At 37.6% G+C, this 22,935-nt stretch overlaps 1 protein-coding gene across 6 annotated transcripts in view; it reads right to left on the bottom strand.

The window, feature by feature from the left end:
- Positions 1 to 22,935, bottom strand: part of LOC113170032 (RNA-binding protein Musashi homolog 2) — a 197,017-nt gene that overhangs the window by 172,035 nt on the left and 2,047 nt on the right. For all 6 annotated transcript variants that reach the window (XM_026371891.1, XM_026371892.1, XM_026371894.1 and 3 more), the window contains exon 5: positions 14,376 to 14,417. In XM_026371891.1, coding sequence (XP_026227676.1) covers positions 14,376 to 14,417 — 42 coding nt within the window. The remainder of the gene's footprint in view (positions 1 to 14,375; positions 14,418 to 22,935) is intronic.

Here is a 22,935-nt window from a genome sequence, read left to right as displayed (position 1 = left end):
CACCACAAACTGTACAGGAGCTCACTGATTCCCTGGTCCAGGTTTGGGAGGAGATCCCCCAGGACAACATCCGTCAACTCATCAGGAGCATTCCCAGAAACACTGTACATACAGCGACACAAGGCCATACACACTTCTGAGCCTGATCATGAGCTGCCGTTTACTTTATATATTACATTTAGTATTCCATCATTTATGCTCTGAAAACATCACAATACTCACAGAATATACCAAATGTAACAATAAGCAATATTAATTAGTATAGTTTGAAGATGAGTGTAAAAACAATTTAGGGAGCGTTGGAAATTTAAGAGATGGTTACAAAACAGTGAGGCAATGTTTTCTGTTTAATTGATTTAAAAGCTTGCCATAAGTAGTTCAGCTTCACTGTTTAATATTTTCATCCTAACTAAATATGCAAGATAAGAGCTGTCTGAAGATCTGAAAGCATATAGTCTGGTAACTGGATTTCCATTCAAATGCATTTCTGGTAACAAGACAAACATCTATGGCATAAAACTCATCAACTTGCTACAGAGGTAATGAACCACTGTCATTTACAAATCCCTCATTTGACACGAATTACCGAGCAGACAAACATAATCAAGCAAATATGTGCAATTGGACAAGTCTTGTGTATTTGCCCAGCACCTATTCTCATGCCCTCCCAGCTCTGTTGCTCCTAAAGATTTTTAAACATATTGACATACAGACGTGTTCAAAAGTGTAATTTGCTTAGAAATTCCTTTGTTTTTGAAAGAAAAGCAGATTTTATAACAGCAAATTAGTCAGAAATACAGTATAGAAATGTTGTAAATGACTATCATGGATTAAACAGATGTACAGAGAGCCATATTCAGCAAACGGTCCCGTGCTGCATTGGTACACAGCGTTTGATAATGCAAGTTTATCAATTTAAAAGGCTAATTCATGCATGTTGACATGTAAAACACAAAAAACAGCTAGGTGACGTCTGAATGGTAGTAGTGTGTATTATTGAATAGCTTGCCTTGGGTAACTTTGGTATTATTGCATGTTCAGTTCTCTCCTGATCTTCTTCTTCTTTCAATACAATCCCTGTTTCTTTAGCTGAACACCAGTTTAGTTAATAAACACCTTAAAATGAGATCATACTTCATGTTTTCAGGTGCTTTATTGGTTCTGGCTGTGTTAGCCTGTGGCTCACACAGCAAGAACCAAGAGATGTGTTACCCGGTGGCTACACGTCTCTTTACAAAAGTGCAATGAGCCGAGCTTGTAAGGTGCAGCCGAACTCCAACACACACCGTCTTTAACAGCATGTGCTGTAATTGTAATCACTGTTAGGTCTAAAAGAATTTGAGAAATAAGAGGAGTGGATTGAAGGCCGCGTTAAATGACAGCACGTTCACAGCTGTAATTTCAATAGTGAAAGATATTCTATTTGAACTTAAATAAGCTTTAATTTTATGAAGCACAACCCCACTAAGCTAAATGATGTCATTTGAATATGCTTTCAGTTTAAATGTAGCCTTTTAGGACGAGGAATGTAACCAATGACATTTGATTGGAGGTCCGAAAAAGTTATAGCAGCAGGGGAGAGACAAAAGCGAGAGGGGAATTTCTGTGACGACCTCACGTTTTTCAAAGAGATGAATAAAAGATGATAAACATGGATTAGAGGAGCCATTTTGTCTGTGGTCTTCTCTCTTTCTAGTGCTGGTGACTTTGAGAAATATGTCTCTAAATTTAGCACCAGATTTATCAAACCGAGGCAATCCAGTGGAAAGAGGGACTTGGGAATAGAGAGAGCAAAAGAAAGAGACAAGGTTGAAAGGTACCTAAAAGACAGGTGCAGGAGACAAAAAGATTGAAGGCAGGGGAGGGGGGGGGCATTGTCTGTGAGATCCTGTCCATCAATTGCCACTTTGAGAATGAAAATACATCTCCACTAATATCCGCCCTACACACACACACACACACACACACACACACACACACACACACACGCACGCAATCCTGCAAGACATATGAGGAGAAAGAGATGTGAATTTCAATTAAGTACGTAAGGAAATTAAACTAGTGTTACAGTTATAAAGTCAACCAGGCAGATAAATACTCCAATACGGCAAAGAAGAGGGACGGATGAGACAGGTGGACAGAAAGAAAAACTCATTCACACGCACGCAAACACAAATATGCCACCCCCAACAGAAATCCAGACGGCTGGCAGAATGAAGGTCAAAAAAGGTCAGGTGTGTAAACCCCCCCCGCACTTAAATTTTATACTTTTCCTCTTTGTGTCTATTAACTGTCCAATCTGTGGAGCGAAATGGGCGCCTCATTAAGAGAGGCCACTTATAATTAAAAATAATGTTAATGAATCCTTTGCTACTGTTTATTTTTAATGTATTCATAGATGCTAGTGTTTGCTGCAGTTTAATCACCAAGGAGTCATACTGTCTACTTTATGTAAATGTACTTTTCCAATATTTGTGTCTAGGTTGCGAACCAACTTTTAGACTACCTTGTGATTCAGGTATTAGTTATAATCCAGTTACAGCGAATAAGTTACTTACTGTAGCGTTAACTTTCCAGACATACAGACAATTGTTTGTTAGTGGATTATTAAGATCAAAGTAGAGAAAGTTGCTAACAAGGTGTCATGTTAGTCTAATTTAAAACCTGAGGCCAACAAATTTACTAACTAGCTACTCCCTTTCAAATTCCAACCACAGGTTAGGTTACAAGTGTTTTTACTGCTCGAGCCACTCTCCCCGGCCTGCTTTTTATTGCTGTGGTTCTATTTGCAATGAATGCAATCCTGTTATTCACCACTCCGTTTTACAGGTAGAAGTAAAATCTGCCTCTCTTCTATATAGTGCCAAATTATCTAGCTTAGATTGTGTCTGTTTGGAATAAAGATTTACACTGAACGCAAATAATTAAAAGACAAAGGAACTCCACTAAACACCTGACCGCCTGGTTCCCATCCAGTAAAAGCTCTGTGACATTGTGTCGGCATAAATCGCTCACTATCACGATAATAGCAGCAGAGTCAATATTTCAAAAGTTAAAGAATCACTTGGCGCACAATGGCAGCATGTGTCGCATGGTGACATGCAAGTTCATTTAGATTAAAGCTCCATTCGGTGGATCAAGTCCAAAGGAACACTGATCACCTTGTTGATTGAGATTCATCTGAGGTTGGTGCTTATTCGTTTACCAACAAACACATCTGTTCAACATTACATGGGAGATTAACTAGTTCCATACGAAGGATTTATCTGAGTGAAGCGTCTTCGAGCACCTGTATTCCCTAATGACGTATGTAAGGGCTTCCCCTTTTAGTCAATTAGTCAGCTAAATGATTGTTATATCTTCATTCCACTGAGGTATTTTTATTTACTCATTTCATAATTTTCTTTCCTGTTCAGGCCCTTTACACAAAATCGTCTCTTGGGTCAAGATCATATAAGAGGGATTCATTTCAAAGACGATTTAATTGTGTGTAATCAATCTAAGAATTAATGGAACAGACCATTATAAATTCATTTCATACAGTGTATATATTGTTTTATATGGTGTACATGCCTGTATTCATTTGCCAAAAGTTAATGAGGAAAGAAGGTGAAAATAATTTGGAGCAATATAAATGCAAAGCGAAGAGAAGGTCAAAGTTGGTCTAATTAAAAGTGCTATAAAATTGTCTTGTGCTATGAAACTGCTGTATGTAGCTATCAATTAGAAATCACAAAATGGTCTTAGGCGATAGCAGCAAGGAAATGAAACTGTCAACACGTTTCATTATTGTATGATAACACATGGGAAAATTAAGTCACAGAGTAACAGTTACAAACTGGACTTGACCTGCTGCATTACCTGTGTTTGATCATTTCAGTCTCCACTACTTTGCAGAAGCAACAGTGGAAAACAAAGTTGTTTTCTTTTTCTTTGTAGCGTTGTTGTTTCTGTGTTTTCCCCAACTGTGTCGCAAGGGGTCCACTCTTAATGAATTGAGGTGAAAGCACAGGCTGTGGTGCAAATTTGTGGCGCTACCACATGGAGAGGATGTAGGTGCACGAAGACATTTTTGGTAATTTTATGACCGGAGCGGCTGGCACAGCAGTGGCACACCTGCAGTGCAGCCGCAAAAGAGGTCGGATTAGACGGAATAAATTACCAGTAGACGTGGTATGGGCCGGTGTCAATCAAGTCATTTCAATTAGGTGCTCTCATTCCCCACCATGTAGCAAAAACAGCTTCACCAGAAATGAAAGCAGAAACCGGCCGCTCTAGAAAACCTTCTGAAGAGAAGAAAAACTGCTGATGTCTATGAGCCGCAGAGTTACGAGTGGCAAATATATGACATTGAAAATGTGCTGCCAAAGACATATGATATCCGATTTAAAGTTCAATTAATTTTCCTGGAAATATTGAAATCTCACAATCGGCACAATAAATCAAATCTGTGCACAGCCAAGCTTGACACTGATATTAACTCTGAATACATAAGAATGGATAATGTGTAATTACTTTAGTTATGTGCTGGCTTCAATTAAATAGAGAGCATTTAAGTCCTATCTAAAACAGTAGCAGTAAAACATTTCCCTTTGTTAAAGAAGAAGAAATAGAGGCTAGTATTTACGATCAGTGGAGAACATGTAGTCAGACAGAAAGAAACTGAGCTGTGTGAAAAAGTTACACACTCAAAGACGGATTACTGCATCATCGATTGATGTTAGTATGGAGGTTATGGATTATTATCTTACTGTTTGGTATTGTGAGGAGATAATTAGCACTGCCACACGTGTAGTGCAAACAGTATCTAGCCAAGGGTTTACTTCTATTGTGTATTATATAATTGAATTAAGAAAAATGAATAAACACATGTTGTCTGTCTATAATAACCACTGTTATTACATTAATTAAACTTCCATTACTTGCCCGTTGTGCACTTACTGCTGTTAGTTTTACAACTGCAGCAAAAGGTGCTCAGTGCTTTTTAATTTAACATAAAAAATAAAAACTGCCACGAAAAAGATTTTTTCTTTTTTTTTTTTCTTTTTTTTTTTACAAGGCCCATTTTGTTATTTGCAGCCAAAGCACTCAAACCTACCAAGTTGTATTTGTGACTTCTAAGCTTGTTGCTGGGAGTACAGCATTTAAGGTGTATTTGGAAAGAACGTCACCCTAGAGAGAGTTTTATTAAGCATAAAAAGCATTAATTTTGACTGTTATATCTGGCTGCAGAAAGAATGAATTGTTCATCAATATAGAACAACATCTGTGATTTAGTTACAAGTCAAAATGGTTCAAATAATCTGATTTAAAAATTTTTGCACATTGTGTCTCCTGTAGTTTTTCTGTTAGGTGTGTGATCATCATGCTCTCACACAGTGTCCCTTTAGTGCTTTATATTTGTATAAATTCACTCTTTAAAAATGTTTTATTTATACACATTCACACATTTTTCTATATACACCTTTGTGTCTTCTTACATGCACCTTTTTCGCATCACTCATGAAGCAAACGGCAAGCATGTTTCCCCCACTGATGCCAGATTCTGTTCACATCGGAATTATTTTCTGAGTTAAATTAAATGTAAAATCTAATCTCTAGGACAAGCACATAAACAGACAAATACAAATTATGGAGAGCCCACATGAAAACACAACACAAATTTATCCAGATGATAAAATATGATGTGGCTGGCATTGCCTCCAATGAAAAATTATTGGCATGAGCCAACATGTCAGCAGTATAATCGTGAATGATGTGCGGAAGAGAAAGGTCACAGCTGAGGACCGAGGCATTATGCAGAGAAACAGCTAAGCTCTTTAGCAGCCTGACTTAGATGCAGTAATTCAGTATTAAAGACATGGGTGTCTTACACATACATATTGTATATTTTAGTCACACAATGTGACTCATTGCAACAGATGCAGCACGTCATAAAAAATAAACACGCAACTGCAACACTCAGAGCAGGTGATAACACACAGTCACCATTTATTCCATTGCCATTTAGGTTGAGATTTTGTATTTGAATGCCAACCATCCTGCATGTGACGTTATAGCGTAACCCTCAGATTCTATCTGGTTCTTCCTACTGCAATGATACCATGCAGATTTTCTGCCACTGGGGCCGTTTGGGAGCTATTAAGCAGTGCCTGGGCAAAGTACAAGCATTACATTAGCCTTTGAGTAATTCCCACATCAGGTGGGAATCAGAAATATGGTGGGAGGATAGACATGGGCTGAACGGTGGGTGTATTATTCTTATCACAGGCCATTTGGCTTCCTGCTTCAGAACTACCGTACTATACAGCTTTGCATCTGTTACATGGTTTTACATTAATACTCTCAAACACTTATCCAGTCAGCCTTTTGTATGTTTTATCAAGACTCAACTCGTGTGTTGAATTGAAACAAATAGATAATAAATTGGGCATGTTTTAATTGAAGAAACAATCATGGTCAATATAAATGTTTTCAGCTGATTATATGGTATTTATGCACATGGCTGACAAAAGATAAACCACAGTCACCTTGTAGTAAAGATATTTTGAGGTGTAACACAAAGAAAGCACATCACATAGCTCCTGAGAGTGACAAGTAAAATAACAGCCCAAGTTCTGAAATATGTAATTACAGCATAGAATATTTTTCTGTTTGCTGCTTGTTATCTCTCGTCTATCCAGTCATGTTTGGTTATTATTAGAATGTTTCTCTATTGACTGTGGGAGAACTGCGACAAAACCAAACATTACACTGGTTTTAAAAATGGCAAACCATGACCCTAGATCTTTTAATGGAGCTAAAAATGGCACCACCATAATCAAGTACGACAAAGCAAAAGGGGTAAATGTATTTTTCCAATTAATTAAAGCATGTAACATTGCCAATTCTTCAAAGCCTGAGTATGGATTCAGTGACATGTCGCAAACAAGCAGTTCAACCAGAAGAAGAGAACAAAAGCTAGTGGCTATCACTATTAATGACAACACCAACAATGGCACAACTAATAAGCTGACAGGCCTGTCGTGCTGAAAGAATATCATTCTTAATCTGAGAGAGAGGAAAAAAAAAAAAAAAACAGAGCATGAACTGTCACACAACGTCAAAGAGAGAACAATCTGGCCTGTGAGATTCCAATATCTTGCTCCACAACGACAACTGGATCCAATCATGGCAGAACACTTCAGGGAGCACGACAGGCAGACAGACACATCCAACATCCACAAAATGATCAGATTCTAGCTTTACTTTTACAATTACAAATAAACTGTATATACAAATAAACTGTATATACAAATAAACTGTATATATATATATATATATATATATATATATATATATATATATATATATATATATATATATATATATATATATATATATATATATATATATATATACACACACACATACACATATATATATGTGTGAGAGAAAGAGAGAGACACACAATATCTTTGAAGTTAATTGAGTAAAAATTATTAGCAACAGGCTGATTTACAAAATACATGATTTATAGTCATAGGGCTATATATAATTATATGTCTTTCAATAATAACTGCACACATCCTGAGACTGCCTCGCTGTAGATGACAGATGATACTCTTTGTTGTACAAATCCCAACCAGCGGCTCTGAAAGCAGAAACACAGGGGTGAGGGTGGTGAGAAGTAAGTAAAACTGGACAGCGAGGTGATGTGTCTCGCTACACAATATAACTCATCATCCCTTAGTTTAGTTATTTTTTCCAATATTTCATTCAAACGCAATCTTAAAAAGGTCACTGAAAAAGCCACTCCCTGGAAAGATGACTTCAGCGAGTGACGAAAGTTAAGTGCATCCCAGCTTCATTCACAATCACAGTTTCTCACATTGGATGGGTGGAGACTTGAGAAAATGTGTTCATATCATGAAAAAAAGTGAACTGGATAATCCACCCGTCCCATCACTGCGGTGCAGGCCTGCAGTTGCGGAGGATCCAAGGTCAGAGCCACTGTTGGTTTATGCTGAACAAAGCCACTTACAGTAGACTGTCAGTTCTGACCTCTAGAAAACCAAACACTAATATTTTATTACTGCTACCTGCAAGCAATCTTTTTTTAACCTCACAGCAAAAACAGTAACACACACTGAAATATTTGTTGTAATTTTCTATTAATATATTGCGCAAATATGCTCTTTTTACCTTGGGTTCTTGGGTCCTTTCGTAATATCTAAAGGCTTACTGTTTTCTAGTGATTAAAATGCCTCTTACTGCATTTTCACAGTTAAATATTCTTTTTGGTTTTTTTCTATAAAGTTTATAAGTAAAGCCAAACAAGACTGATGTGACACACTCTAGTGATGCATTTGCTCTGGTCTACCTAGTATACACTGTACGTATGTGCACATGCAGAGCTGCTTTGAAAAGAGGTCTTGAGAGGTGTAGTGGAGGACCATGCCCTCCTCTCCTCTGTTCTCTTCTCTTCTCTATCCTGGCTAGCAGGCTGTCCTCATTACTGTCAGTCAGCATCAGGTTTAGTAGTGCCAGGCTCCTGCACAGCCCTCTGTCCTCTCTGCCCTGCCAGCACTAGCCTGCCTGACTGCTGCCATTGGTGAGCATTGTAAGAACCCCTCAATCCCCTAGAAAACCTAATTACTCTCCACCCGCAACCAAGGAGACCAGAGCAGGAAAGAGGGAGGACAAGGGAAAGAAGAATCACACACATGTAAACTCCATTTATAAATGCTCTGGCAATTATTCAAACAACAGATATGTGTGTTCATGTTATATCTGCAGTAAAAAGAATAATCACGCTAGCATCCACATTTACACAACATTTATCTTTCCATTGCAGCATAAATATTGGAGGAAAAGCATGAAGAACAGAGACAAGATACAGTCAGAAAGTGAGAAACACACAAAAAAGAAACATGCACGAATCAAACTGAGCATCGCTTTGACTACCCGTTAACTGGGTCACTCAGTTGGTGATTGTGTCTGACCACCAAACAAATAGTCATTCATATGTCTGTACTCTGGCCCCATTTTCATCTGGAGCAGTTCCACCGAGGCCACTGAAAGCAAAGGAGCTGACGGGTCAGGGATTTAAACCCATCTCCAGCTTCTGCACAGCAGCCATTACCACAGGGGGAAAAACAACTCCTTGTGACATCCTCCATCTAAAGGAGGTTTTATTTATGTTAGTTTCACAGGTGATTTTTTTGTTTGTTTGCATGTTTGTTTGTTTGTTTGTTTTTTAGGGGAAAGGGCAGAGTGAAGAATTCCCATCTTTTCAGTTGGGCATCTTAGACAATCTGTGTATTATCAGTACAGTGGCAATGACTTGAAATAAGAAATGTCCAAAAAGAAATTATCTTCTTTTACATTTTACATATTGGGGAGGGCTCATGATCATAAACTATAAAGCTGAAGAAAAGATACTGATATGGCATTCTGTTCTACATTGAGGACTTTTGTCCTTGAATATTCTTTCAGACTCGTGCAGCTGTGCAGATCTGAGTTGGAACAGGGAAGCTGGTGCTTTTAATAAACTCACAGGGACATTCAAAGGGGCTGGCAGCTACGGAGGTTTCATTTTCCCAGCAGTGAGCTGTGTCATTTAAAATAAGGATCATTTTGAGAAGGGGAATATCATAATGATAAATCTAGATCAAATAACTGAGAGAAGTGTAAGACTGGATTTACAAGGCCTTGTAATCCTAAAGACTAAAAAAGAAGCACGGAAAAAAGCAAAGAGAGAAAAGATGAATAATGAGAGAGAATGATGGAGTGAGAGGACATATACATGTACAACTCTGTATTGAATTTGTAATATAAAGTTACACATGTGTGACTCTTTAATACAGTATGTCTATTACATTGTCTGTCTAAGTGCACTTTTAGTCTGATATAGTACAAAGGTACAGATGATGATGTATTTACTTCATGAAGCTTAAATATCAGTTTTTATTAAAGCTTAAGACTTGAAATTTGTAGAATCATAACATACAAGTCTTTTCTGCAGCTAAGAACATAAGGTACAAACAGTCCCTGAGAGACTTGTGTGGGATGCAGACAAGAGGTGGAGGTGGTAGAACTGGTCAATTTGGCATTCACAAGAAAAGTGTGTAAGAGACAAAGCGAAAAAAAAAAAAAAAAAGGAGGCAAGAGGAAAAAATGAAAGTGGCACGCAAAAGACAGAGTTAGACAAAAAGACAGGCAAAAAGAAAGAGCCACAGCAGCCAGAGATAGAGCAACACTAACAGTAGGCTGTGGACAGGGAAGCAACAGTCACATCTGTCACGGGCTGGAGTAAAATTCGGGACAGTGCTTTGATGGCATTTCTGACTGAAAGCCCAGAATTACTTCAGCCAATGTACTAGCTCAGTTAGCCTCTTTTTCACTGACATTAACACACAACAGTTTAAAACAAGAAGTAACACAAAAAAGAAACTGTCATCACAAAAGCATCACCAAATACACCACATTTCTGGTCAGCACATTCTACTGTGAAGCACAGCACCTATTTGTGCACATCTATATCTGCATGCTAAAGACTGCCAGAAACATGGCGACAACCTGTTCAGGATGGCTTAAGAGGCAAATCCCTTTATGAGGAGCAAGGAAAGGGTTACGCCCATTGCTTTGTAAATGGTTGCTGCTCCTTCCTTTCATTTCCCAAACAGGCTATCAGAACTCATCTCCCACTGAAGTGGCCACAGTCCCATTGGCAATTAAAATCATGCTGGGACATGCCATGGTTGTGTGTGACTCCACTGTGGGAAACAAAGCAGCAGTAGCAGCAGCAGCAGCAGTAATGACGCCAACAGTTGAGTGGTAAATCTCGAGCAATGTCGGCGGAAACCAGCGCTTTGATTTCTTCAGGAAACTGAGAGCAGGCCTCGTTTGCATCTTTCAGTTTGAGCCTTACTGGAAAATATCACACGAGGAGATGGCAAGAAACAGCATCATCTCATCCCCATCTTCTTTACCAGTTTCTATTCACAGCCACACACTACAAAGTCATGTTTTTTTAGAGAATGATCAATATTAAATTTCTATGGTTTTAACAATACACTTGGGTAATTATGATGTGATCTAGAATACGTTAATGGGAGACAAAGTCCCTGTCTCACCTGAAAGAACATCAAAAGAAATGACTAGATGTTTGTGAAATAAACCATAAAGCTTGGGGAACTGCTCACATATTTAATGAGTAAGGATGTTTTTACCACCTTTGTATAACGACACTGGTAACGAGCTGCATTTAAAAAGCACTTTGCAACATCACAAAGACATCTTTTCCCAAGAGAAACCTCTGACATGTTACATAAAAAAAATTATCACAGGGTAATAATCTCTGTTGGAAAAAAAAAAAACATTTAAATAACATCAATATAATATATCTACAGCAGCTCAGAGAGTGGACCCAGTATGGCTTTTTGAGAAGCAAAATGTTGAGATGCTTTAACATTTATGCAGAAATCCTGCAGTTCTAAAGCTACTTTTAGATGCCTATCCAATAAAGCCATGGGTAACCCCAGCAAGGATGAATAGGCTAGGAGGAGACAAGGTATAAATGAATGTGCATCAAGCACTTTGCATCACATCATCATTGTTTAATCCTTTCATTCTCATCTGTCAATCATCTACAGAGGCAACCTAATCCTGAATATTTGTGGCCGAGTCTGCATTGATACATTTGTCATGACTTGTAGGCACATCTTTTTTCACTAATACTAAATGTTCTTTTTTAAGTCTTAGGATAAGCTCTAGTTTGAGTGACGTTATTTGTTTGCAGTTCTTCCACGTTTTCTTTGATCAGCAGGTTATCTCCACTTCGCCCTTTACCATTTTTCAGGACAAAAAAAAATGTCAATTTACAATATACACAAATGCGAGGGGCAACACAGAGGCAAACGGCACTCTGTGACTGATATCTCCCATATTTATGTCTTATCGCGAGCAAAACGTGCACTTTCAAATTCTGCACAATTATATGTACCTGTAATTTCCCTGAGCAAGTAAACTTTGTCAGAGATGGTACAGCAGATTTAAACTAAATGTCTGGAAGTTGTCTGCTTCAATAATGATTATTTGTTGCTGAACACCTTTCTGTCTGTCTCTTTGCAGTCCCCATGTTTTGGGATAGTGTCAGTTGTGGTCGCTGATACAAGTTGTTTTTCCTGTGATCCTGTCATCCTGGTGCAAACACCTTCAGTTGTTTACAGTGAAATGTCCTCTGTGTTCACCTTCACTTCCTGTCTGTTTTCAGCATTACTCTACGTGCTGTACATACGCTATAGTTTTACCAAACTGCAGCATTCAGCAGGGGGAGGTCATTGGCAGGGTTACTTGTGAGGTCATTGTTAGTCGTGAGAAAATTAACACTGATTGGTCTCGTCAGGATTTGCTCCCCGAAGCCCGTGCCACTGAGGCACCTGCCAAGCAGAGCTTCTTTAAACAAGAATGAAGCCTATTCAACAGCTGCATAAGCAGCCAGGCCGGCAGACAGTGGAGGGGAAAGAGGGACAAAAGAAAGCAAATGCAAAACAGAGAGGACTTTCTAAATAGGAACCTCAGAGTGGGACCTCTTTTAAAGGTCTTAAATCAATTGAACATAAAGTACAAACCCATGCAATGTTAATCTATCTGGCTTAATCCCATTGCTTTAAGATCCTTTATAATCCACATTCAATACAACTATTTTTCTTCTCTAACAAGCTTGCCCTATAGCCATTTTATAAATCAATGGTACAAGACTGTTGCAGTGCCACAAATTTTGTTATGGTGCCATTATTTCACTGAGTTATGAATCACACAAGGTACAATGACAAATACTGTATGTTTAAGGCCTGTAGAACAGCTTGAAACATTGTATTTCCTTCTCTGAGTCACTGCTGAACAAAAAAATAATAAAAAAAGGGGAGTATAAAAGCTATAAAAAGAAATAAACATTAACAACAACCCCAACAGCAACAGAAGTTTTTTGTTCACTTAAAAAAAGACATTTTGTTTTACTGCATCTAGACCTTTTGTGAGAAAGTATCAGAACAAAGAACGTTAAAGTGATATAGTTGCTATGTAAGAAAATGTGGAGAAACACTGGTAGTTTCCCAACCATATGTCAATATCCTTAAGTTATGTGGTCTGGCTTTAAAAACCTTACTGTCAATTCCTCATTTGAAACCTGAACAACTCTTTAACAATGCCTCTGTCTGATCTGGTGGGAAGGAGAAAATCTATTATCGATTTCCACCTGGTGTAGGTGAAAAAAGCCCTGATAGCAAAGCTGAAAAGCGCTACAGTGTACTGTGCTATACCCTGCACATTAAATGCTCAGGGATAGTGTGAGAGGACATGTCAACACAACCCTTGACTATGCCACAGCACCATCTGCACACGCTGAATATTTAATTATCAATAGAACAGCTCAAGACCAGTAATCAAGAAAAGGAAAAGATAATACGCATTATGAGGAGCTCATACGACAGTTCCTGCGTGGGAGTTTGGCTCTTATTTTTTTTAATCATCTATTGTTTCATTGCTAATTGTGACAATTTCTGCATGCATAAACCACAATTCAAGATATTTCTAAATCACTTATGTCATTCAGTCCCACTCCAAGCGCTACAGAAAACAACTCAATAGACTTTTAATTCAGAAAGTAAATGTAATCATCACTGTCAATGAGAAGGGACCAATGATTTCTTGCCAATTCGATCATGCTAATATTAGGCCATTAACATGAAAAATATGCCACTCAACTACAGATAATAATCGCGATACCAATATAATATCTCAATCAGTTTTCCTCTTACACACCAGGATAAAACTTACTTTAAATATACTATATTGTATACTCATTTTATCACAATACACGATACTTTCCACTCATCTGTAGACTACCTGCTAGGTAACAAGGTGGTTTCACCACACATTGTCTCCACCACTAGACAATAAAGCTTGATTTTATACAGTTGCAGACTAAAACTGGAACCCTCTGATTCAATGGAAATAGACTGTAATAATAAGACAGCTCATTTCGAAGTATTTGCCATCAAAAGCAACTATGACGAGGGATGAAACACAACTACTGGCATGATAAAACCAAAGTAGATATAAAATAGTAAGGTAATAAAAAAATAAAATAAAACAACCCCAATCATGCTGAAAATTCCCTTTAAGAGCAATATGTCCAACTTTAATTGCTTTGGTGAAACAGCACAGACAAGGTGAGAACAATGGAGTCACAATAGGTATTTCTCTACAATAATAAACAGACATCCACTGCCTCTTTGTATCTGCTGTGTGAGCACACAAAATTAGGTAAGCTAGTGACATGAGACATAATCATTTTCTTTGAGCAGGGTTAGTGACCAATTTATTCTTACCTTAGGCTGGGCGCGACGGGGAAAGGCAACCTTAGGATCAATCTGAGAATGAGAAAAGAATAGCAAAATTGTTGTTAAAGCAAGCCGTCTTATTTTAAGGCTGAAAAAGCAATAAACAGGTATATTTCTAAAACTGAGCCCACAAAGGGATCCAGAGAACAACCATTCACATGTTCACCATTTTAATCCTTTGTTGCCAAGAACAAATACAAGTATTTTAATAGCAGTAATACATATTCATAATTTAATATATTCGAATGTGATACTTTTGACTCACAATAATAATCATTTATGCGAGCCATTAGGATTTACAAAAGTCGCATAATGAGCCTGTGGTGATACAGGCAGTCTGCTTTTGGGTTTGAGAAACATTTTCAGAAAGTAAAGCAGCATTCAAGAGCTGTCAAAATTAGTGCAACTGACAATTATGTTAGTATGAATGACCAAAAGGGGTAATAACATAGAAAAGAATATTTTTGTAACACAGTGGGTCTGCAGCACCAGACCTGACTTTTGCCAAATCTGACACATTTCTTCGCCCTCTGTCCCACATTCTGGTCAAATTACTTTTACTAAGGAAACACTGGGTCATGGTTACGGGTAGCTTAACACCCAAGTCACAGTCATGTTGCAGTTAGCGTAAGCAATTCATACTAAACAAATACTAAACAGCACCTAAATGTTGTGTTTGACCATTTTATTAAATATTACATCAATTAGATCCGTGTTCCAACTGACCAGTTCATTTGTAAAACACAATTTAATGGACTATGCAACAACAGAATCTTATTAGTCAGTACATTAATCTCTACTCTAAAACAGCCAATCATTCATATTTAGTGTTGGCCTATTAGCTGTCTCCTTTTTAATTATATGGGTCCAGCGATTTGGCCCAGTAACTGGTGTGATTTCAAGTTATGTGCATTTGTCAGGATTTGCCACTGGGAGATCTTTAGGTTAAAAACAAAACAGCATTGAGTTAAAGAATTTATATCTAAAGGAAGTACTAAATGTTTTATTCAAGAGATCTGCCCAATATTACTAATCACATAACTTGGTGAAGCTGATTATCTACAATTGAGTTCAACGACACATTCTAGGCACAATATTTGTTGCACTGGGTAATGTACGTTATGTAACCACATACAGTATTAAATAGTGGTAATTACTGTGAATGTCTCCAGATCAAAATACAGGTGCTTCCAAATTATCTGCCGGTGCTGTTTACTAATATATATTTTGAAAAGAACCACTACTTTCACACACAAAAAAGGGTGGAGGTCTTACTGACGGCCATTCTGTTGGTCATGGTTGCAACAGCCTCACTTTTATTTTAGGCAGGAATCGCTGATTGAATATGACAGGGAGAAAATGAGAGTCTGAGGCCGGTGACGCCTCCAGATATTGCCAAATAACCAAGAGGATGCATCAGATCAGCCTGTTTCTCCATCTTGTGCTTGTTATCTCATTAACTTCATTCTCCTCTTTAATTTCACTGGTATGAAGGTATGCTGTAGGGGGTCTCATCAACCTTGCTCTTACATGAGGAACTATGTCAAACAGCAATGCCGTTCTAAATTTTCCTCTTCTACATATCTGATTTTGAAAAGAAATTCATTTCGGCAAAGTATTTGTTTGTGTTTAGCAAAGAATCCATACTGCCCACTCTTTACTGTATGTTTTAGTAAAATATTTACAATAAACAAGTGTACCAATTATATGCATTTATAAAAGTTACTCAGTGGACACAGATGGATCTATTAGAGAAAGTATATCTATTTCTACTGAAGAAAAAAACAGAAAGAAAATGAATCAACTAACACAAGAAGAAAAGACACCATCTGCACAGATCAATTAAGCCAGCGAGACTGACTACGTTTTAATGTGTTTGAAGGGAAACCATGATGTGCAATGTCATTGTCATCTTTTCTGTCAGTCTCACTTATTACTGTTATCTTTCTAAATCAGGTCAAAATGAGAAATGAATTCAATAACACCTGGGTATGGCAACCCTGCTTGTAATGAATTTCATTTAAAGATTTGTTTTAGCACTTAGCCTCAGGCATAACCAATTCAAACTCAATTATTTTGTGCTCCCCATTTGAGCAAAGACAACACATTATGCTTTGAATACCAAAACTCTATACTTGGTAATGTATCTTATGCTTTAAGCCTATACAAAACCTAACAGAAAGTAATTGTTTTTCTGTCCTGCTGAAAAATATTACTATGAAGAGTGCCATTTCTATATGCACAAGAGATCACTTCAACACACTACCACAATTGAGGATACAGTTTTCTGTCAGTAAAAAAAATATGAGGAGAGAATCACATTCACAGAATTGTGATAAAATGAGGCTATGATATTGCAGATTGTTTAAATCACACTCCGAGCAATGCAACCAAATTAGGTAACAAGGACTTACTAACCAATCCTTCTGAGAAATGCTGTAGCAGCACCTTTTTAGGTCACAACTTATGATGAATGACTCCTTTGAGAAATTTAATTTAAGAGGATGGGAGATGTGGCAACTGTTTCCCTTTGGTTTATATATTCATGTATGTTGAAAGTACTTAAGGCCAAAGCTAAACCATGTATTACCCTTTACACTGGATAACCATACCACTGAACTTAGAGGAGATTATGTTGTTTCGGTTTCACCTCGTACTTCCTTCCTGAATGATTTTTGTTATGGAACACACAAATCACCAGGTTTGGGATCAGTCAACCAGATCTGTTTATTCAGTACTTGCAAATTTTAATTTACCTATCAACACTACATCCTTTCTTTTACAATAAATTTAAGTAGTGTATCTAGCATATTTTTGTCTGTATTAGGGGGTAAAAAACACATTTCTTGCTTATTATATATATATATTTATATCACTTTATGTTTCCTTTCTCCACCTTCATACACATGAATGAATGCAACAAGTTTATTCTCTGTGGCTCGCTGAAAGGGATTCTGGGAACAAATCAAAAGCTGATGTAGTAGTAGGGAAGGCAATTTTAGGGAGCATGTGTACCAAAAAGCACATTAAAACACTTCAGCACAAAATAATTCCCATAACGCATTAGGCATCATAAATTGAAGTCACATAACTGTTCTGTAGAAAGCTGGACCTCCCATCCAGCTGTAGCTGTATGGTTGTCATCCAATAGCAGTAAAAGTACTTTATTAATCCCCCTCTAGGAAATGTCTTTGTCATGGAAACATCACAAGTAGCACATAAACTAAACAGCACTAACCATTTAGAAATCTGACTCGGTGCTGAATGAACAATCTGTTCTGAATCTGAATGTGCTCCACCTTTGAACATTACATTTTATAGGTTGTCTGATTAGCTGCTCCAATGAGGGAAAGCAGCACTAATATGCAGCGAAACACCTGGAATTTACAAATTGGAGGAGCAGGGGTGGGGGGTTAATAAACAATCAGTCAATCAATTGAAAAATAATAATGTATTTTTTAAAGAGTTTATACGTGTAAGTTCTTAAAGTCTCTTTACCCTGATAACCTACTCACCATGACATTACACCAAACTGAACTTGGGGTTTGCAACTATAGGTCGACAGCACAAGAAATCTGGTGATGTCACCTTGAGCTCTAGGAAACTGTAATGTCACTTTTTATATAACCAAACAAAAGACCCACATACACGACAAATTCCAAGCCACTGTGGGTTAGGGTAGGATTATTAGCAGCATCTGTTAGCTGCAACAGGCTGTAGGATGCATGAGGCCTTTTTTCTATTGATTAAATTACTGTAGCTATCTAATGGTAGCAGTACCTGTTATGTACATTTGTCTGGCAGCCTCTAATGCAATCTCATTATCAAAGGACTCAGCAATTATGGCATACTGTGTTTTGCGAAAGGGGAATCTCAGAGAAATCTTAGCCACCTAACTAAGTTTACACAGTTCAATTAACGAGGAGCACAAAAGCCCAGATGATGACATGTTAAAAACGCACTGTATCTCACACAGCACAGCAAGTTATTTTTCCCCTCACTCTAAAAAGATTCAATGGAGCACGATTAAGTATTTGCTCACCTTATAGCCTCTTTACATCACCCTTACTCTTTCCTCAAGACATCATACAACCTGATATGTCATTGTAATAAATGAGAACAGACCAAGAGGAACCCCCTCAACCCATACCCACGATCTTTTATCTTCACAGCCTTTTACTACAGGGTCTCAGAGGGCTGTTTCTGCATGCGACTGTGGGAGATCAGGGCAGGGAAACAGCATATATCTTAAGTTCACATCTTACAAAAGGATTTCATATATTAATGCGGCTCCTGGGTAAACTCTCTTCCACTCTCTTAAGACATATCTACACTGGTATGATGATGTGGTGTTTAAGCTAAAAGGAAAAGTCTTATCAAAGCTTGCAGCTTCTTCTCCCAATTTAAGCGTGTGAGCAGGTCCACAGGTGTGCGTGTGTGATACCAACAGAATAGACAAGAAATTACAACATAAATGTTTCATATCTCTGCTGTCAATCTTTACTGATTTTCGCTGTGGAATAACACCTCAAAAAGGCAATTTGTTATGCTCCTCAAATCAATAATGAGAATTTTACCAATGTCAAGCTCGGCAGGCAAATTGGTGATTTTTTTTCTCGCTCAAAAATATGCAACACCATTATGAGTTTGAGCCAGTTTAATTTATATTACACAAGATACAGCCTTACTGCCTTACCTGCCACAAATATCTAATGTTCTGTATGAACTGAAAAGAGACAGATCACATAATTATTTGAATTGCAGAAGACCAAGCACCTGCTGAACTTGAACAAGAGCAAGTCAGGGTTTATCTGCCTGATTTGACCTCACTTTAGATTTGCTTTAGATTTGTCTAGAACCGTTTGTCCGTCCCTGTTCTCTTCCTTTCCTCCTGGGTTGTTTCCTGACACACCTAAAACATCAAAATTTCCAGATAAGCTGACCTGGGGTCACTCAATAAAGCTTGGAAATTATCCCTGCTCCATGTATATAGATGTATTTTAACTGCTTTACATCAAGAAAATAAAGAATATCAACCTGAAATTAATTGACTTCCTTGTAAAGATTTCAACTGCTACTTCCCAAATGCAAACTTGAGTACTGTGATCTCCCCTTTTCATACCGGCCTGCCTTGAAACATCTTCAGGAACAGATGCTATGAGTTGCATATTTCTAAACTGAACAAGGCATCATGAAAAATGGTAAATATGTTCTGAATTACCAGCATGTGTGTTTTGAAGCCGCAGGCTGTGCTTCTCCATATGTCTCATTCACATTCATCCTAGTCTACAGTAAGTGTTTTCATAACCGGACCAAAAGCAGAGCACATTGTTAAAAAAAATGTTATGCCAAAAATGATCCAAACTGAGTTTCTGAGATCAGTGCAACTAAGACACAATTCTTTTGTGTCTGTGTTTTAACTAAATGTTGGTTATTAATAGTATATTTGTATCTGAAAGAGCTGCTTGTCATAATCACAATGTAACATCATTTAATTCACGCAGCCAACTATCTTTAAACTAAAAACAATCTGTAAACTAAAAACAAAGGGAAACAAGGAAAAATGTAAATTAGCTATGATTTCCAGTTCCCAGTTTGAATACACATAATGCTGTATGAGTCAACTTGTTCACAGTCACAGCACCTCCAGCCACTCACTTCTTTCAAGGTTACTAGGGACAAAAACACTGGTAAGAATTCATTCAGGCACTGCAAAAGTAGGAGGCTAGTATCAAACCAACATCTGCAAGCACATCGAGAAGCATCCGCATTTGCAGGACCAGTTCATTCTTTCTATTACTGCAGAGTGACTTTGTAAGAGATATGATAGATCCTAATGCAATGCAATCTTGATAGTGTGAATGTTAAGATATACGACAGCACATCAGATACAGCCCAGTGACTAATGGTTAGGAAGACACAGACAGCTGCCTTAGGTTTGTAATCTTCTATTGCATGCTGACGAATAAACAACAACACATTAGCTGCTAGAAAATATCAATTTCTGTATGTTGTTCCCTCTGCCAAAGCCACTAGTTGTTCATATTACCACAAAACTAAGAGTTTAATCAATACATGTCAGGTTAGAAGACATAGGGACAAAATATGTTTAAACATCAAATAGAAATACATATCTATGTGACTTAATTTATTTTTAAAATACACTGCTCAAAAGTCTGTGTCCACTATTATTATGTTAATGGTCATTACAAATAGTTCATTCAGGGCAACCTGATGGCCTAAGGCTTTAAGACACTGACTATGTAATCACAACATTCCCCTGGACGGGCCTTTCGCTTCTGGTCAGTTCTCTACTCTCCACTATCTAAGAAAGTATTTGACCCAAAAAGTTCAATACAATTCCACTGCAAAAACATAATTATCTTTAGAGGGGAAATACCAGACATAGATAATCATAAAATAATAAAACCTCAACAGACTTGCCAGTTGTGACCGATGTGCAAGACGTTTAGAGAACTTTGCTGTGGCTGTGCATTAAGGCCAAAAGAGAGATAAGTGATTGGACCTCAGAACTCAAAATCAAGGTTATTCATTTCTATTGAATTCAATACTGTATTGAAGGGTTAGAGTGATGTGATTTAATGCCAGTGATTATGTACATCTTATCAGTATTTTGTTCTTTTCCTATGGATTTAAACATAGGCGACCCAAAATGACAACAATGTTTATTTTGTAATACAGAATTTGCATACCACCTTCAGAGAAGCAAAAAGATTCTGAGCTTTACATACAGCATAATGCATAAGAAAACAGGCCAGGTAATATTGCACATGTTGAAAACAACACTGCCTGTAAACCGAAGGTAAAAAATCTGCCTTTTTTTCTGAAGGGGTGAAAAATCAATAACATGTTGTAACACAGACGTAGCAGTGGCTTTAGTCTGCAGTGTGACCAGGAGGTCATCAAGCTAAACCTAATGAATTTCACTGTTGCCACCACTCGGGAAGTGACTATAAGCAAGGCATTTAACCAACAACAGCTTAATTTATCAAACATTAGGGAAACACTGGTGAAAGTACAGATCAGTATATTTTTTATGTGCAACCCTCACTTCACACACATCCCCTCCGACCTTTCCTTTAAGTATATATGCTGTCAAGCTGTCACAAAGTTGTTCAGTCAAAATGTCAAGTTATCAAAATCCTCTAGATTCTTCATCAAAGCGTGTTCATTTTGTTACCCCTCCAAGCATCCTTTTCACCTGCTTCAATGTATTTTCTACTGCAGAGCTTTGCAATGTCTGCAGTAGATATTATCCCTACTTAATCATCACTTCACTGCCACACAGAGTATTTCTTTATATTCACTGATTCAAAACATAAGAATCATTGCATGTACTCATCACTCCTATTGCCGTAGCACAATGATACAGCTGCAAGAGCTTAACATAACATTTAAAATGTAGGACTAAAGCACAATGTTAGAGTGAGAAACTGAGAGGTAAAGAAATATTAAAAAGGAAATCATATAGCAGACAGTAGGGGGTAAACAGAGGAGGCTAATTACCTTACAATTGTATGCTTGCCACCTTTTTATAAGAAACCATAATGTATTTTGAGTTTATTATCAATCATGTTTTATGTGTCTTTTTTTTTTTTTTAGATGAGCAGAAACACTAAACCAATAAACAAGTTTGGAGAAGTAAAGCATCACTGAGCTGGTCTGAAAACTGTCCAGAAGTTCACTTAAAAAACAAAACAAAAAAGGACTGGAAGGAAAATAAGCTGAGATCCACTGCTCAACATGGCAAGTTCTCTCCGCACTGTGCCCATCACACTTGAGCTCAAGAAGATAAACAACCAATCTTACATCAGCATTAGGTGTTCCATCATGTACAGAGAGTATCCTTATTACACTGTACACTGCCACCTTAAGAAAATCTATTTGTCTTTCAAAATCCAGAAAATATTCCTCCAGTTGCCTTCAGTCGTGTTAGCACACAAAGTATGTTTCCTCAACATGAACTATTCCATTTCCAAAACTATGCTGGCATGTCTGGATATTACCACCCACCGAGGAGAAATCCCAGACAAATATAACTTCAGCTGAACCCTATCTAATCCATCACTACAGACATCTCTCAAAAATGACTAGCATGTTTAATTATTCATCTACTGGCAAATTTCTAAAAGCAAGTAAATCCAATATAGCTGAAACAAAAGTTAATGGAGTAAATGTTTGACTTACTTGTTATGGATTGTTGCTATACTACTAAAGGTAAATAATAAAATGACCTTACAGTAGCCAGTTAGTTGGTATGATGTCTGTCTTGTTTTAAAAAAAGTTGGTCAACATTTTTTGTGTTGTTCAAGTGTTGTTTTAAAAGTTTGTTGGGTTTTTCTTTTTACGCTTACACTATCAGTGCATTAGGGGTGAAACAATGTGATATCTGCTGGGTCACAGTGTAGCGAGGCAGCAGAGCTGGACAGCACGGCCGTCAGTGGAACATGAGATATGCGCACATGTGGCTGCAGTGAACAAGGGGGCGTGTCTGCCCCATTCATCCAGAGAAGTGAAAGTGAACACA

This window comes from Anabas testudineus, chromosome 14 (assembly GCF_900324465.2).
Source record: "Anabas testudineus chromosome 14, fAnaTes1.2, whole genome shotgun sequence".
NCBI lineage: Eukaryota > Metazoa > Chordata > Actinopteri > Anabantiformes > Anabantidae > Anabas > Anabas testudineus.
The sequence above is the reverse complement of the archived record's forward strand: the minus strand, read 5'-3'. Positions and strand labels throughout refer to the sequence as shown.